Raw genomic sequence first — 15,231 nt, 5'->3', positions numbered from 1 at the left:
TTCAATTGTGTCATTTTCATTCTTACTAGTGAAACAGTAATAACTGACAAAATAATTAAAGTAAAGATGTCTATAGTCAAAATGTAATTTCTATATGTGAAAATATATTTGTAACATGTCAAAATTGTTTTACCGATATCTTAAATTAACAGTTTAACAAGTCAAAATGACATTTTCACATGTCGAAATGTTGTTTCCACAAGTGAAAACTAAATCAGCTTTACTGATTAAATGTTAAAAGGGCTTGCAATATGATATCTCTCAGCTTGTTTTTATTTGTCAGTCCTACTGTAAATTAAAAACATAAATCCAACAGTGTATTACAACACAGCACATGATATTGTGCTGTATATGTCATAATAGCTAACAATATTTTAGGTCATTTTCTGTTCTTAATCTTTCCTTTAAATATGTTGAAACAAAGACAATAAAAACCTTGCATGCCAAGGTTGTGCAAATTACTCGTCCACTTCTGGTCTGTAGGTCTACTGAAGCAAAAAAGCATTCAAACACTTACAGTCTTTGCTCATTTCATGATTCAACCAGACTCTAAAGTTTACAATAAACCGTATGCGGTGTACCCACTGCTGGTTCTAGTCCATTTACTGTGAAGCTTAGGGGTCGGACTGGGGCCAGCAGCTCTTTTAGAAGGGGCCAGCTACATTAACTCTGAAACTAAACGCTGATTTTAGCAGTGGAGAGGTCCAGAAGCCATGTCAGACGGGTCAGTAAAAGAAATAAGGAAGTTTATAAAGTTGAAGAATGTGTCCTTTCGACTGAGTTAGAGAATTCTGATCTGTACCCTTCTGCTGTGGTGTCGTACAGTGATTCAATCTGAAAACTTTGAGACTTGTTTTTGGTCACACACATATGATATTTATTATTTCCTGACAACAAAGAGATGCAGACACAAATAGAGGCAAAACCACAAAGTCTGTGGGTCTTGCTGCGATGTAGGAAAGGGGGCGGGCCCTTCTTTACATCTGTGTCCAGAGGACCATCGTTTCATAATCCGCCCATGCAGTCAACAGGTGACTGTATAAGCAACAAATGCAGTTTTTAAGGAATTCAAAATTATTCAAAGCCAGCTGGCAGGCTCTATACCTCTATACCTGCTGCTGTGTATATGTAGACAGCATGCTGACACACCAAAGCTTCAGTGCCAAGAGTAAATGGAACAAGGCACAGTACAGCCTCTATAACATCTACAAATAGAGGCCCGCAGCAAGGTGTTAAATACACACATGCAGCATTAAGAGACATTTAACTATCAGTGAAAACACAAAGCACAAAGCACACAGACAGACAGACAGACAGACAAAGCATGTATCAGACTCACATTAATTTGATGTCCACTTACATCTTTGCTGTCTTGGACATGAGGAATTCATGTCACAATACCACTGCACTTTGCTGTGATGGTCTTTTAAGTCAACAGAACTCATCTCCCCATTCCTGCTACTACTACTGCTTGGCTAGCTATTGTTAGCTCAAGTTGGTAGTCAACAATCCGGTTTTATACATCCAAATAACTTCTATAAGAATAAACTGCTTGGCAACCAGACCAGGCCTCTAATTGAGACAGGCCTTTATTTGTATTTGTTATGTCAAATACTGCCACTTTATCAGTAAATTTGTTGCCAGACATCAATGCAAAAAAGGCACCTTTGGCGGCAGGATGATATTCCACTGGGAGTCAGTTTATAGAACAGACAGCATCACTTTGAAATGCTGCCGGTAAGAATGTAATACAAGGAGTTGGAAAGTCCCTACAGTCCCTATACAGAGTGGAGGTAGATGGGTCCAACAAACCCTGGACTTTCACCTTGGAGCTCGTTGTTTACTTCCTGTGTGATTGTAGAGCCAAACCATGATGTTTGTTTTTTCTAAACCTATGTACTTTTGTTGCACAAGGAAATAAACGTAAATACGAGGTGTTTTATCGACATTGTACGTTTATTTTTGAAAAGACTGCATATATCTAACGAGCAGAATTTGTACATGTCCTGTGAAAAATTAAGTGTATTTTGAAAAGACACAACTGTTGAAAAACGCTCGCTAAAGTGCCCTCTTGGGAGCCAAAACGCGTGCTAAAGTGCCCTCTTGGGAGCCAAAACGCGTGCTAAAGTGCCCTCTTGGGCGCCAAAACGCTCGCTAAAGTGCCCTCCTGGGAGCCAAAACAAGCGCTAAAGTGCCCTCTTGGGAGCCAAAAGGTGCGCTAAAGTGCCCTCCTGGGAGCCAAAACGCGTGCTAAAGAGCCCTCTTGGGAGCCAAAATGTGCGGTAAAGTGCCCTCTTGGGAGTCAAAATGCGCGCTAAAGTGCCCTCCTGGGAGCCAAAACGAGCGCTAAAGTGCCCTCTTGGGTGTCAAAACGTGCGCTAAAGTGCCCTCCTGGGAGCCAAAATGCGCGCTAAAGTGCCCTTTTTTTCTTTTCGTTCCTGCCCTTCAAAAAGTCTGTGCACGCCACTGGTCATGGACTTTTTGAACAGGTGGGGAGTCATGGCTTGCAGTCAGTGTTGGTTCTGGTTCTTAATTGACAGGGGCCAAACTGGGGCCAGCTGTTCTTTTCTAGGGACCAGTTAAATTGAAGCAAGACCATCTCACTTTTACTGAACAGGCCTTTCTCACAGCAGACAATCTGACTTGTCATGGGAGGAAAAGTACAGATGTCACTAAAAACACTGTGAGAGTGACAGTGAGCCAGCACGCACAATACCAGGAACCTGAAGTCAAAGCAGCTAAATGGAATTCAGCCGCCATTAATTTCATTATTTACACTTGTGCTTTTCCTGTTGTGACAAAGGCCTACTGTGGCTACAAGCTGAACGTTACAGTTACATGATAATTGCTAAAACACAGTGTGACAATAGCTATGCATGCAAGAGTAAGCTACAGCTAGCATTAGCACCACATATCTGCGTGCATTGAAATGAGCAAGGGGGCGTTTCACTGCTTTTGAATCCAGCTTTTAATTTGTAACAGGAGGACTTATTATTTCTTCTTTCAAAAGTTACATAATGTCACTTTATTTACCAATGTCAATATACCAATACCAATGTCAAGTGAAAGCATGCAGATAAAAAGTCTTAATAAGGCAGGTTTACTGTATAATAGGTCACATGCAAGTGAAGGTCACATGATCAGCTCCTCTTTCAGCCTGTAGACTACGTAAACATTAATTCATGCTCAGGTGGGGTTCGAACCCTCATCTCAGCAATGTTGGTTGGTGTCCATCCCCACTGGATCACCTCTGGCACGGATCAACACAAAGAACCAGAGAGTGGAAGATGATCAGACTGAAGCTGCATCAACCTGTGGAGAAACAAAGATTTACAGCTGTTCACACTGAAACAGACTGACACCGACAAACTGACAAAGTTTAATTCTTTGTATGTGAGTCACACCACTTCGTATCCTCTCGGGGGTTTAGGTGGTAAAGAAGCATTTCTACAGTCTGAAGGTTGTGAGATTAAATCTCATCTGTGCTTTTTGTATTTCCCCTCTGTCAACCCTCAGAGGGCTGCTTCATAAAGGTGTCTTGCTGTGTCTCATATGAACTCAACGAATCAGCCTGTCTTATAAAGACACTCCGATCAGAGCCTGCATTCATGAAAACGTCTCAGAAGTTGAGAAGTTGTCGGAGTGACACATGTTTGGTTCTTCTTTAAGGACAAAGAGTAAAAGCATTTTATCAACTTCCCTAACTTGTGATGTGACTCATATCTGGGCTGAGATGCGTCAGAGCTGCAGAGGAGTTTTACCTCAAAACCAACAGACTGTAGAGTGGGTGTAAAACAGGATTTACAGCACACATACACTTAAATAAAGCCTATAAGTCTAGCTCATTTGAGTTGTACAGCATTGTCAACACTGCTGCTAACAGGCTAGCTCCGTCATTACTACAGTACATGAGCTAGCCTAGCACTAGGAGTATGGGGCATGTACAATCTCAAACCAGTGTGCATGGTTTTGCTATGGTGTCCGGCTAGAACGACATGTTTCTTTGAAAGGGTATGAAACTGTGCAAAGGGCTTTGAGGTGCATTTTCTCTCCTTCAGTGGGTGTGTCAAAGGTGCACCCAGTCAGAGTGATGTCTTCTGGTATATCTTTAGGTATTGTACATAGAATTTTTGTTTTTATTTCACATGTGCTTTGACAATATAAATGTAAGTTTGCCATGCCAGTTAAGCCCCTTTGAATCAATTGAATGAAACCCACTGTATTAAAAAGGCAGTGCACCTGTGTAATATAACAGGGTGTTAAATGCACCCAGTTTCTCTGTTACTAAACATTTCGCATTGTTTTGTCGGGGCTCAACACAGACATTTTGGATTACTGCAGAAAATAAGCTCTGTGGCGACTATAAGTTATAAAACCTTCAAATGAGTTGGCATTTTAGCACTTCAAGTCAAAGGGTTTTTAAATGGGTTTTTGGTTAGATGCCTGAAATAAGGTCTGTTAACACTAGCTTTGTGTTCTATGACATAATTTACACCACTCATGAATTTTGAAGAGGCATAAAGCAAGCTGAGATCTATAAATACTTGCTCATTTTCAATATAGTTTCTCTAGATATAGGCCCAACAAAAGGAATAGTTGATTTATAGTTATAGAATAAGCACATAATTTTGTTATAGATACTGTTGATTATTTTACATAAAAAGAAAAAATAAACATGACAAAGATGATATAACAAATGGCATTGTTTTAATGTAATACAAGGTCTTCTTTGAACACAATCACTCATAAGGGCACATTCTCCAAACAACACATTGATAAAGGGTCCTCTCTCTATGGGCCCCACACCTTGCGGGCCTCAGGCCAACCGCACTGCCTGCACTGTCTATATTTAGGTCCCTGGCACCACTGCATCTGCAGGGAGCCACAGCAGGGTGCAGGCTTGTTGCCAAAGCTTGTTGTTATACTGATAACTGGCCACAGGGGGGAGACAAAGACAACTTTTTTTTGCCTGCAGGAGGAGTGTGGCTCATGTCTCAGCCAGAGGACTATAAACTGTCAGGGCAGTGGCTCCCAACCTGCAACTGCAGTCTTGTCACCAACAATAAATAGATAAATAAATAAATAGAATAATATAATTTTGGTGGGAGTCACAACATGAAGCATAGGATTGAAAGAAGTGCTTTAATGTTTTCCTCTGTTTTGTGTGAAATATGAAATAGTTTTAAAACTCAAAATCATGCCTGAGTATTATGATGGCAGTAAAGGTGTCTTCTGCAATGCTCTCTTTGTTGTGTTTTTTGAGTCTATGCTGCATGATGGCTGTATTAATTATTTCCAATAAGCATGGTGATGATATCAATGTGGTTGCTGTTGGCAAAATGCTAACAAATATCATTGCACATCACTGGGGAGACTGTCAGGCTGCCATCATCACAAGGTGTAACATCCTGAAGAAGTCAAGAGTGCAATATCATACCTATATAAAATGTGCAAAAATCTTAATATGTGTTTGCATTTTGCAGTTACTATTCACTCCTTTGCCCTCTGTCCCCTGTACAGTTAAGCTGTGTCCCCTTCACTGTGGAAAACTGTCTTCCTGATCTCTTTAACATGACGACGGGGGGGAAAAAAAGAATCTGAATTCAGCATTGAGGTTAGTCCTTCATCTCCCGTCTCACTGTACCTTTCATCAACTCCCCCCTCACCGGCCTTCTATGTGTGCACACACATGATCTTGTTTATTGCTTCACAGGATCTGCTTTCATGTCGACAGCCTAAGCCTCTGGACCCCCTGCTCAGCGGGAAGGTGAAGAATGAAAGATCCAGAGCAGCTGAAGGTATGGTACAGTTCGAAATGCTTACCGTGACAGTGATGGATTCATTTTCCTGTGCTGTAAGCTTATATTTATAAAACATGACTTATCGCCTGTGCATAACACAAAGCAATGGAGCTTTGCAGGGAAAAAAATCTTTTCAATATTTAGCATGGAAACTTGGCTGTCATTCAGTTTCTTTATCTTTTTTTTTTTTCTTAAATATAGTAGCTTCCAGAAGGGCAACTTTGCACCAGTAATATATTTTCTTTTGTATGATATATTTGGGATGTTGTAATTGTCCCAAATCCCAAATGTCTTATCGCTGCTGAAAGCCTAAAAAGTTTGCAGATGTTAAGATACTCTGGATTATTAAGTGCATGTGCTAATTTGTATGCATATTTATTTATATACAATGACATTTCATGGTTTATTCTGACAGGTGTTTTGTAAATCAAATCACCTTGAATCTAAATATTAATGTATAAAATGGAGATATCTAGAAATTAAAGGTGTGTAATGAACTGGCTCAAAATAACAACACAGGAAGCAACCATAGATTTGATCTTATGTCCTTTATTATCAGCTGTTGGCAATTATAATGCACAAAGTAGTCACAGCTTTATAATGTGTGATGATATTCAGTGTTTTTATTTTATTTAAAGTCACACAAAATGATATATATTAAATCTATCAAGTACAGATAACATCCATGACACCAGAATATACACACACAATGCTACAACATGTATATAAAGATAGAAATGACACCTCAAAACAATATTTAACAATGACTTTAGACAGACTTAACAAATAAATGATGCACAAACACTGAAACAAAAGTGCTTCTATATACAGAGATTTTGATTTTGAAAGTTTTTTCTTGCATTATCCCAAAATATGCATTGTCGATAAACATATTTCAGGTTTAGATATGAAGTTGGAAATGTTGGAAAATGTAAATGAAAAACACTCTCTCGACTTCACTCCTCTGGTTTAACCAAGACACATGACGACTTCTGTCCCACCCAGAAACCTGGCAGCATCTTCCCTTTGAAGGAGCTCTTAATCCGCTGCAGCAGTCTGACCTCCTTTGTGGCGTCGCTCCCCTCTCCCTCCTTCACTTCTTCAACTGTATAAAAATTCAAGACACCAGCAGGATAATCGAGGTAAACCCCAATGGTGGAGCACTGGGGCACATCCCAGATTTCTGTGTTAATGCCGTTGAACCACAGCTGGTAGTGGGATCCCCCCCAGCCGAGACCCCAGGAATGTTCGTTCTCTCCCAGCCCGCACTGTCCGTCGCTTCCCCTCCTCCCTGCTCCTTCATAGGCGACTCCGGCCACCACCCATCCTGTATATGTCATTTCCCAGTAAGCTCTGAAGCCCAGGATGCCTTCTTTGCAAAGAACCTTAAAGAGGAGGATGAAAATTAGCTCAGCTTTGGGAACTTTACTTTACATCTGTTTATCTGACTGTTATTTAAAACCTACCTGAGGGGCATGCTCATATCTCTCTGGTCTATCCAGGACGGGGCAAGTTACATCATCAGTCATGCGGGACACCTTGGATCCACCCTCTGTGATCCACAGCATTTTATTGGCTGTCTTGTCATCCAGGGAAAGTTTGATCGCGTCTGTGGGATGTCAAAAAATGTGCAGCCATGAAAGTCAAGAAACTACATACTCTGAAAGTGATGAAATAGGTTTTAAAATGATCGTTCTTACGTTTGAGAAGATCAGCTCTGCACGTGGGCTCAGGGATGTTGGGCTCGTACTTTGGGATGTTTTCTAAGAGAAGAGAAAGGTCACATTGTCGGTGTTAGATGATTTTTAAATGATACAGTTAAAAAAGAGTTGTTTTTTTTATGGTTTACTTTAAAATCTTACCTGTTGAAGGAGCCGGACCTTTACATTTTATCCCTGTAAGTACAGCAGAAGCATGACAAGCATTACTCATTGGATACTTTGGCTTCATTGTAAGAAAACGGCATACTAGCAATTCACAAAATCTGCTCAGAATGTCCTCAAACTTTCAAAATTAACCACTCTGCTCTAATCTTCAAACAAAATTACAAATCCAATCTGCTTCAAGAAAGATCTCCAGATAAACTTTCCAACACAAATTTCTACCTGTGGCTAATGAAACCTTTCATGCATTACCTGCAAAGGACTAATAAGTCAGTTCACTCACCAGGCCTGCCGTTTGTCGGCATGATCCTCATATTGGGAGCACTGGTTGGCATCTTTATTTGCTTCTTGCTCTGTTGAGGTTTCCTTAATGTTGGCGTCTGTCAGCGGCGTACTGCTGCGACGATGCAAACGACTTCTTTATATACCCTCAGGAAAGCGGGTATTAAAGGTTTTGGGGGGGCCCCCCCTGGGGCTCCTAGAGAGAGATTTTGGTAAGGTATGTGGAGATAATGAGCTCACTAATGGGCGTGTCATGGAGCCTGCCAAATCAGGATATTCAGGTCAGCGCCAACACATGACCTGCTGACCCATGTCTATCTGTACAGTTCTGGATTTACTTTTACAATTGCCCTGTCATCTCTTTGTAATCAAACACATGTCTTGGAAGTTGATATCTGAATGGGAATGTGGCCATACTGTACAGAACAGAGGGGTGGGTTACGACCGGAAGAACAGCTTGACAGCACTCTGAGAGCTGTGATGATGGAGAGAAGAGAAGCCTGGGTCAATGGAGTTTCATTTGGAGTTCATCTCTGATACTTTGAGAGAAGAGCACCTCAAGGTAAAGATATAATGTATCTATATGTAGGCTATGGCAGCCTATTTCAACCAATGTAATGGCTAATAAAGATCCTGCAAGTCATTGAAATGACAAACTTTATTGAAAAAATGACTCAGTATCTGAAAATAGTGACTCCTAGAAATTTTGTTTGTATTTTACTAAATTGCTGTCATAATTGTGTTATTGTTGCAACATGATTGCTGTTTGGATTATGTTCAGGTTATGAAACTCTACATTCATTTACCGTGTACGAATCAGAAGGAGGTGGTTGGAAAGGATGGCAGGCGTACAAAATGCAGAACCTTGGCACAAAAACTTCTGTCTTAGGTTTAGGCAACAAAAAAGAGCTTGGTTAAGGTGCGGAAAACATGATTTTGGTTAAATATAAAAATAATAATAATAATAATAATAATAAAAAATAATATATATTAAAATAATAATGCTGTAGTGTTGCCTATTTTGGCAAGAAAAGAATGAAATTGGTTGTCATTAAACATTTTTGCTTATTTCTAAAGTACGTTGATACATTTTATTTATGACTGAAATGCTTTTTTAGTGAAGATTTGGCTGATTCGTTCATGATCCACATTTTTGCATTTTGCCAGGTAGGTTAATCAGCATTTCCTTTATGTTAATAGAAAATGTAATTTGTTGTCATTACATTTTCCTCAAAATGTTCAGTTTCAAATTAGTTGTATATCATTGTAATTTCTGGGAGACAGGGCTGTAATATCACCAAACAATGACTTAGCACAGTGGCATGCAAAAGTTTGGGCACCCTTGGTCACAATTGTGTTTACTATGAATAGTTAAGTGATCTCCAAAAGGCATGAAGTTAAAGATGAAACATGCTGAAACATTAGAGTATTATTTTTGTTTTGCACAATTTTAGAATGGAGAAAAAAAAGAAAAGGAGCACCATGCAAAAGTTTGGGCACCCCAAGACATTTGAGCTCTCAGACAACTTTTCACAGGGTCTCAGACTATAATTAACCTGTTAGGGCTATGGCTTGTTCACAGTCATTACTAGGAAAGGCCAGATGATGTAAATTTCAAAGCTTTATAAATACTCCTGACACCTTGTCCCAACAATCAGCAGACATGGGCTCATCTAAACAGCTGTGCAGCACTCTGAAAACTAAAATAACTGATGGCCACAAAGCAGGAGAAGGCTGTAAGACGATAGCAAAGTGTTTTCATGTAGCTGTTTCCTCAGTTTGTGATTTAATTGAGAAATGACAGTTAACAGGAACTGTGGAGGAAAGGCAAATCTAAATCATCGTTTGACAGCAAAAGACCTGCAGGAAGATTTCACAGACTGTGGAGTGGTGGTGCACTGTTCTACTGTGCAGCGACACCTGCACAAATATGACCTTCATGGAAGAGTCATTAGAAGAAAACCCTTGTGTCCTCACCAGCATCAGAAGTTTGCAAAGGAACATCTAAACAAGCATGATGCTTTTTGGAAACAAGTCCTGTGGACTGATGAGGCTAAAATAGAACTTATTAGGTGCAATAAGCAAAGGTATGTTTGGACAAAAAAGGCTGCAGAATTTCCTGAAAAGAACACCTGCCCAGCTGTTAAACATGGAGGTGGATCGATCATGCTTTGGGCTTGTGCTGCAGCCAGTGGCATGGGAAACATTTCACATGTAGAGGGAAGAAATTGATTCAATTATATTCCAGCAAATTGTGGAAGCAAACATCACACCATCTGTGAAAAGCTGGAGATGAAGAGAGGACAGCTTCTACAACAGGAATATGATCCTAAACACACCTTGAAATCAACAATGGACTACCTCAAGAGGTGCAAGCTGAAGGTTTCGCCATGACCCCCACAGTCCCTCAACCTAAACATAATTTAAAATTTGTGGATAGACCAAAAGAGCAGCGTATGCAAGATGGCCAAAGAATCTCACAGAAGCCTTTTGCAGGAAGAATGGGTAAAAATCCACAACACAAGAACTGAAAGACTCTTAGCTGGTTACAATAAGTGTTTGGAAGCTGTGATACTTGCCAAAGGGGACGCTACTAAGCACTGACAATGCAAGGTGCCCAAACTTTTGCATTTGGCCCTTTTTCCTTTTTGTTTTTTTTTAAACTGGAAAAGAAGAAATGTGTCATCTTTAACTTTTTGTCTTTTGGAAATCAGTTCATCCTCTACTTAGGGCTTGTCCCAATACCCCCCCTTAGCCCTACCCGTTGGCCCTACCCCTACAATTGCACGTTCCCGCGAGGGGTAGTGGTGTCCCAATTCCTTTTTGTGTGTAGGGGTAGGGGGCATAACGAGGGGTAGTGGGTATAAAACTAGCCCTTTGGAGCGAGGGATTTCAGATGCTGACTTGCCAGCGAGGGGTAGACATCACCATGGCTACCACCAAGCAAGAGACAAGGAAAAAAGTTCATACATAGCTAACGTTACCGTCGACAGGTTGCTTGTTAGCTAGCTAGCTAGCTAGCTCGCACTATCTGGCGTCTGTCATCTGTCCTGTTCTGCAAAATTGTCAGACTTTTCACATTACGATAACACGCCAGCTAGTATAACTATGCTGCCTCGTGATGTTAGCTGATTAGCTAGCTAGCTGGCTAGCAGAAGTCCCCTGTCGTTTGTCGTTCATCAAACAAAGCATGATGAATGCGGCAAACGCGATAGGTAATGTTAGGGTGAATGAGACTCCACTGTAGATGCCGGTTGGAAATGTAGATGGCTCGCAGCTTCCTGTTTAAAATAGTTACGTATGCGTGAACGTAACCGACACGATGACGTAGTCAGTGGTGTACCAATTCCTAGAGAAAGATTTCTACCCCTACCCTCGTTACTTCATTTTGAGGGCCAAGGGGTAGTGGACAAGGGAGGGGGTATTGGGATTGGGCCTTACTTAACTATTCACAGTAAATGAAATTTTGACCAGGGGTGCATGTCACTTTATCTTGAAATAATGAAAAACTTTCTTAAAAGAATAACTTATCTCAAAATTATGACTTAGCATCTCAAAGTGAGTTAATAATTTTTTACTTAAGATAATGACTTAGTGTCGTTTCTTCTTATTTTGAGATATTAAGTCATTATTTTGAGAAAGGTTCTCACTCTGACCATCTCTTTTCATCACATTGGCAGAAATGGGCTTCCATATCTTCTCTGTCGTCTTTTGTGGTCCTTAATGTCCATGTTTCTACACTGCAGGATTAAAATGCTTCTCTGTTAACTATATAGTGCAATATACTGTCCTGTTGGCATTTACTGTGCTTGGAAAGGTTGATGTGTTGAGACCATTTAGAAGAAGAATACTGGTACATTTTATCAAGAGATAGTTCCACCCTTAGTGATTTTTTTATCAAGGTCTTTTTTATTGTGCTTCTTCACATTGTACACAGGTGCAAGACCCTGCTGCTGTGTTGATGCTTCTCCACTGCACCTGTTGCCACTCTTGTTTGCACCAAAGCAGGTGAAACTGATTCACAATCACTTGTGCCTCCTGCATGAACAGACTGATATCCCTGAAGTTTAACTGGCTTGGTGTTACACTGACAAATAAGTGTTCCCTTATTTTTTTTGTGTCCACAAAAGAAAAATAAACTCACATAAATTGAAATGATGGTGGAATTGGTGTCATTGTCATGTTGTAAGTTTCCACATCCTCAACAAAAGCTAAATGAAGATGCCAAATGGTATGAACTTTCCAAGTACACCCTGTGACAGTATATCTTATCATCTCCTGCTTAAGATGGTGCATGACTTCCCTCGTGAGTCAATGGGCCCCTGGACACACATCCTTTACCACTTCTCCTACATAGCAGCAAGACACACAGACTTTGTGGTGGTTTTGCCTCTTTTGTTTGTTTTGCATCTCTTGTAGTTGCTATGAACCTGTTTGTGGTTTTGTGTCTCTTTGTAGTTCTGTTGCATCTCTTGGTGGTCCTTCTGTGTCTCTTTGAGGTTTGATGTGTTAATTTGAATGCCATTTTGCAGGTGACCAGATGGCCTCTGGCACCTAAGGCACTTGGGCCTGTGCCCAGTAGGCCTGCCAAGTAATCTATTCATGGATCTATGTAGGCTTTGATCTTATAGAGTCGAACTTCAGGCCAGTGCAGACGGTGTACAGTTTCCCTTGACATTGGTTTATCCAAGTCTGTTTTCCAATTATTTTAAAGAGGTCTGAAGGTGTCAAATTTTGCATGTTCAGTAAAAAGTGCCTGTTTTGTGAGCGATTTACAATTTAAAAACTTAGTTGAATAGAAGTTGGGGGACATTATTGAAAGTAGTCCAAGTTTGAGGCTGCAATTTCCGCCTTTGTTAAAGACATTCAGACCTACGGATTCTCTGGGAGGCTAAAAACTGAAGCTATGGCCTTGACCATGCAGAGCAGCCACTGAACAGGGTCACGGCTCAGTTGTGACCTTTATGGCAGAGATCACTTCTCTGTCAGCAGTGTTTTGAGAGCCTGTTGCCCCTGGTTTCATATCGTCCCATGAGAGCGGAGATCAGAAGAACTCACATAGACACACGCAAAGAGGCACCCATGCTCCCCCTTCTTTTATTTTCAATACATCCTATTGGACGGTCTTGGACAGTTCCGTCAGCATAGCTGCGGTATGTAGTGTTTAGTATGTCAGTTGCCCCGCAATCATTGCACCAGTCAGTCATCTGCTTGGGCAGGCAGGAACACAAGAAGGACGGGACAGCCTTGACTGGAGGTTTGGCATGGTGCCGAAGCAGTAAACACCTGAGACACGCAGCTTGCAGTGGAGCGCATATCTTTGGGAAGGGTTTACGAACAGCGACATGCTTTTTCTTTTAACCCGGGCCATGTGTATAAAGGCACTTGTGGTGGTAAATAGTGGATGTGATAATGTAGGTCAAGAGCATTACAAAGCCTGGTATGATGAACTGAGATACCTCAAGTCAAGTGACTCACAGTCTTCTTAGGTTATTAAGTTATAACAGTCAGGTTATACTGGGTTATATATATATATTTGGACTTGGCTTGTTGTGGGCCAGCGCTTAAGAAATATTTTTCACTATATGATTATTAGATGTTATCTGCCTAGAACATTATAATGCCAATTTCCTTTGTTTTTTATGACCAATTAATTGAATTTTGTATCATACAAATGCACACAAGTATATAAATGTATGTTTTACTGTGAGATTAGGGTTATGTATTTTGTTTTAAAGTTAATATGTGAATGTGGTCACTTAAATGATACAGTGGTGATTTCAAATTCTTTGTTTTTTGTTGTTTATTTTAATATTAAGGAAACAAAACTTCTTGTTACTACATGAGTTTAGTTAAAGCTAAACTATGATGAAACATCATATAATCTCAAGATATTTATACAGCTGTATATCAACACAGCTTGACAAAAAATGATGGTAACATTAATATTTTTCACACATTTTTAAAGGTCCAGTGTGTAGGATTTATGGAGATATACTGGCAGAAAGTGAATTTGATATAATAAGTACGTTTTCTTTAGTGTATCACCTGAAAATTAGAATCATTGTGTAATCGTTACCTTAAAATGACCCCTTTATATCTATATGGAGAGCGAGTCCTTGTCCACAGAATCTGCCATTTTGCACTGCCATGTTTCTACAGTTGCCTAGAATGGACAAACCAAACACTGGCTTTAGATAGAGCCATTTCTGTTTTGTGCCAGATACCTCCGTTATCAGCCCCTCCACAATGAGTGTCAGAAAAACAGTATTGTCTCAACGTAAAACTGCTTTAATTAGTGTTTTTCCAATTTAATGACTGAGTCCAATTTATTTATTTTTTGTATTTATTTATGTATTTATTTTCTGGAGAGGACGAGACCTCTGCTGATAATTTGGCTAAGTTATCGGGGAAAAATGGTGAGCAAACATTAGCAGGTGCTAGGCTAGTGGCCCATCTCCAAAATGCTAAACAGTGTTGGAAAAAACACTGATCTGTAATGTTAAACCAACACATTCTCACTCCAGCCTTGTCACATATTAACGTTTGGTCATGGGCTTTCCACGTTGACATTTGACGTGCAAGGTTCCCTGGGTGTGTTGGTTGGGACATTCTGGAAGTCCATGTCAATTTCAGACTGTTACATGTATTGTCTTTTTTTTTTTTTTTTTAAATGCACATCCGTTTTCACAGGAAATTTAACGTTACGTACACTCGCTTACAAAACGCACTGTGTCGGTACAACACCATGAACGTTTTTTCCTTTAACAACACACATGGTTAACATTTGCCAACACACGCATATGGTTGGGCTTAGGCAACAAAAGCATGTGGCTGGGTTTAGGAAAAAATAACAGGGTTTGACTTTACAATCTCACGGGAAGCGAACACCAGCTTCCCGGGTAAAAGCTCCAATCCGCCCTGCTCAGACCTCTGTCGCTTACCTTTCGTTGTTGTCCTACCACGTTCTGTTAAAAAATAATGGCAACTGGTCGTGTATCATGCTGACATGAAACGTTGCACGCCGGTTTTCAACAACTTCCGGGTTGATAAAACTGCTTTTTTCTGTGTTTTTACTTGTTAAAATCACTGTGTCCATTTATTTTTAGAGAGGAGGCACCTCTGTGGATAATATGGCTCTTGGTAAAAACTCCTGAACAATGACCACAGAAGGAATTCTAACCTGGAGAAGTTTCAGCTGGTTGGAATCTACAATCCTCACCACTAGATGGCACTATATCCCACAGAGATTCAAATTTGTAATT

The 15,231-nt window shown here is 40.3% G+C and overlaps 1 protein-coding gene across 1 annotated transcript; it reads right to left on the bottom strand.

The window, feature by feature from the left end:
- Positions 1-6,354: 6,354 nt before the first annotated feature.
- Positions 6,355-8,080, bottom strand: LOC126400020 (stonustoxin subunit beta-like). Its single transcript, XM_050060424.1, has 5 exons — positions 7,968-8,080; positions 7,664-7,696; positions 7,502-7,564; positions 7,268-7,410; positions 6,355-7,186 (listed from the first exon to the last, which is right to left on the bottom strand). The coding sequence occupies exons 1-5, from the start codon at positions 8,017-8,019 to the stop codon at positions 6,758-6,760; spliced, it is 720 nt and encodes a 239-aa protein (XP_049916381.1). The 5' UTR covers positions 8,020-8,080; the 3' UTR covers positions 6,355-6,757.
- Between the last annotated feature and the right edge of the window lie 7,151 nt (positions 8,081-15,231).

This window comes from Epinephelus moara, chromosome 13, assembly GCF_006386435.1.
Source record: "Epinephelus moara isolate mb chromosome 13, YSFRI_EMoa_1.0, whole genome shotgun sequence".
NCBI classification, from domain to species: Eukaryota; Metazoa; Chordata; class Actinopteri; order Perciformes; family Serranidae; genus Epinephelus; species Epinephelus moara.
Note: the sequence above shows the minus strand (reverse complement) of the source record. Positions and strands in the feature narration are given on the sequence as shown.

What these genes read in the sequence shown, in the direction of transcription:
- LOC126400020 (XM_050060424.1), bottom strand. Translation starts at nt 8,019, where the DNA reads ATGCCAACCAGTGCTCCCAATATGAGGATCATGCCGACAAACGGCAGG. An exon ending in GCCGACAAACGGCAGGCCTG is followed by an intron (nt 7,697 to 7,967) that starts GTGAGTGAACTG and finishes CTGTACTTACAG; the next exon opens with GGATAAAATGTAAAGGTCCG. An exon ending in CAGAGCTGATCTTCTCAAAC is followed by an intron (nt 7,411 to 7,501) that starts GTAAGAACGATC and finishes GACATCCCACAG; the next exon opens with ACGCGATCAAACTTTCCCTG.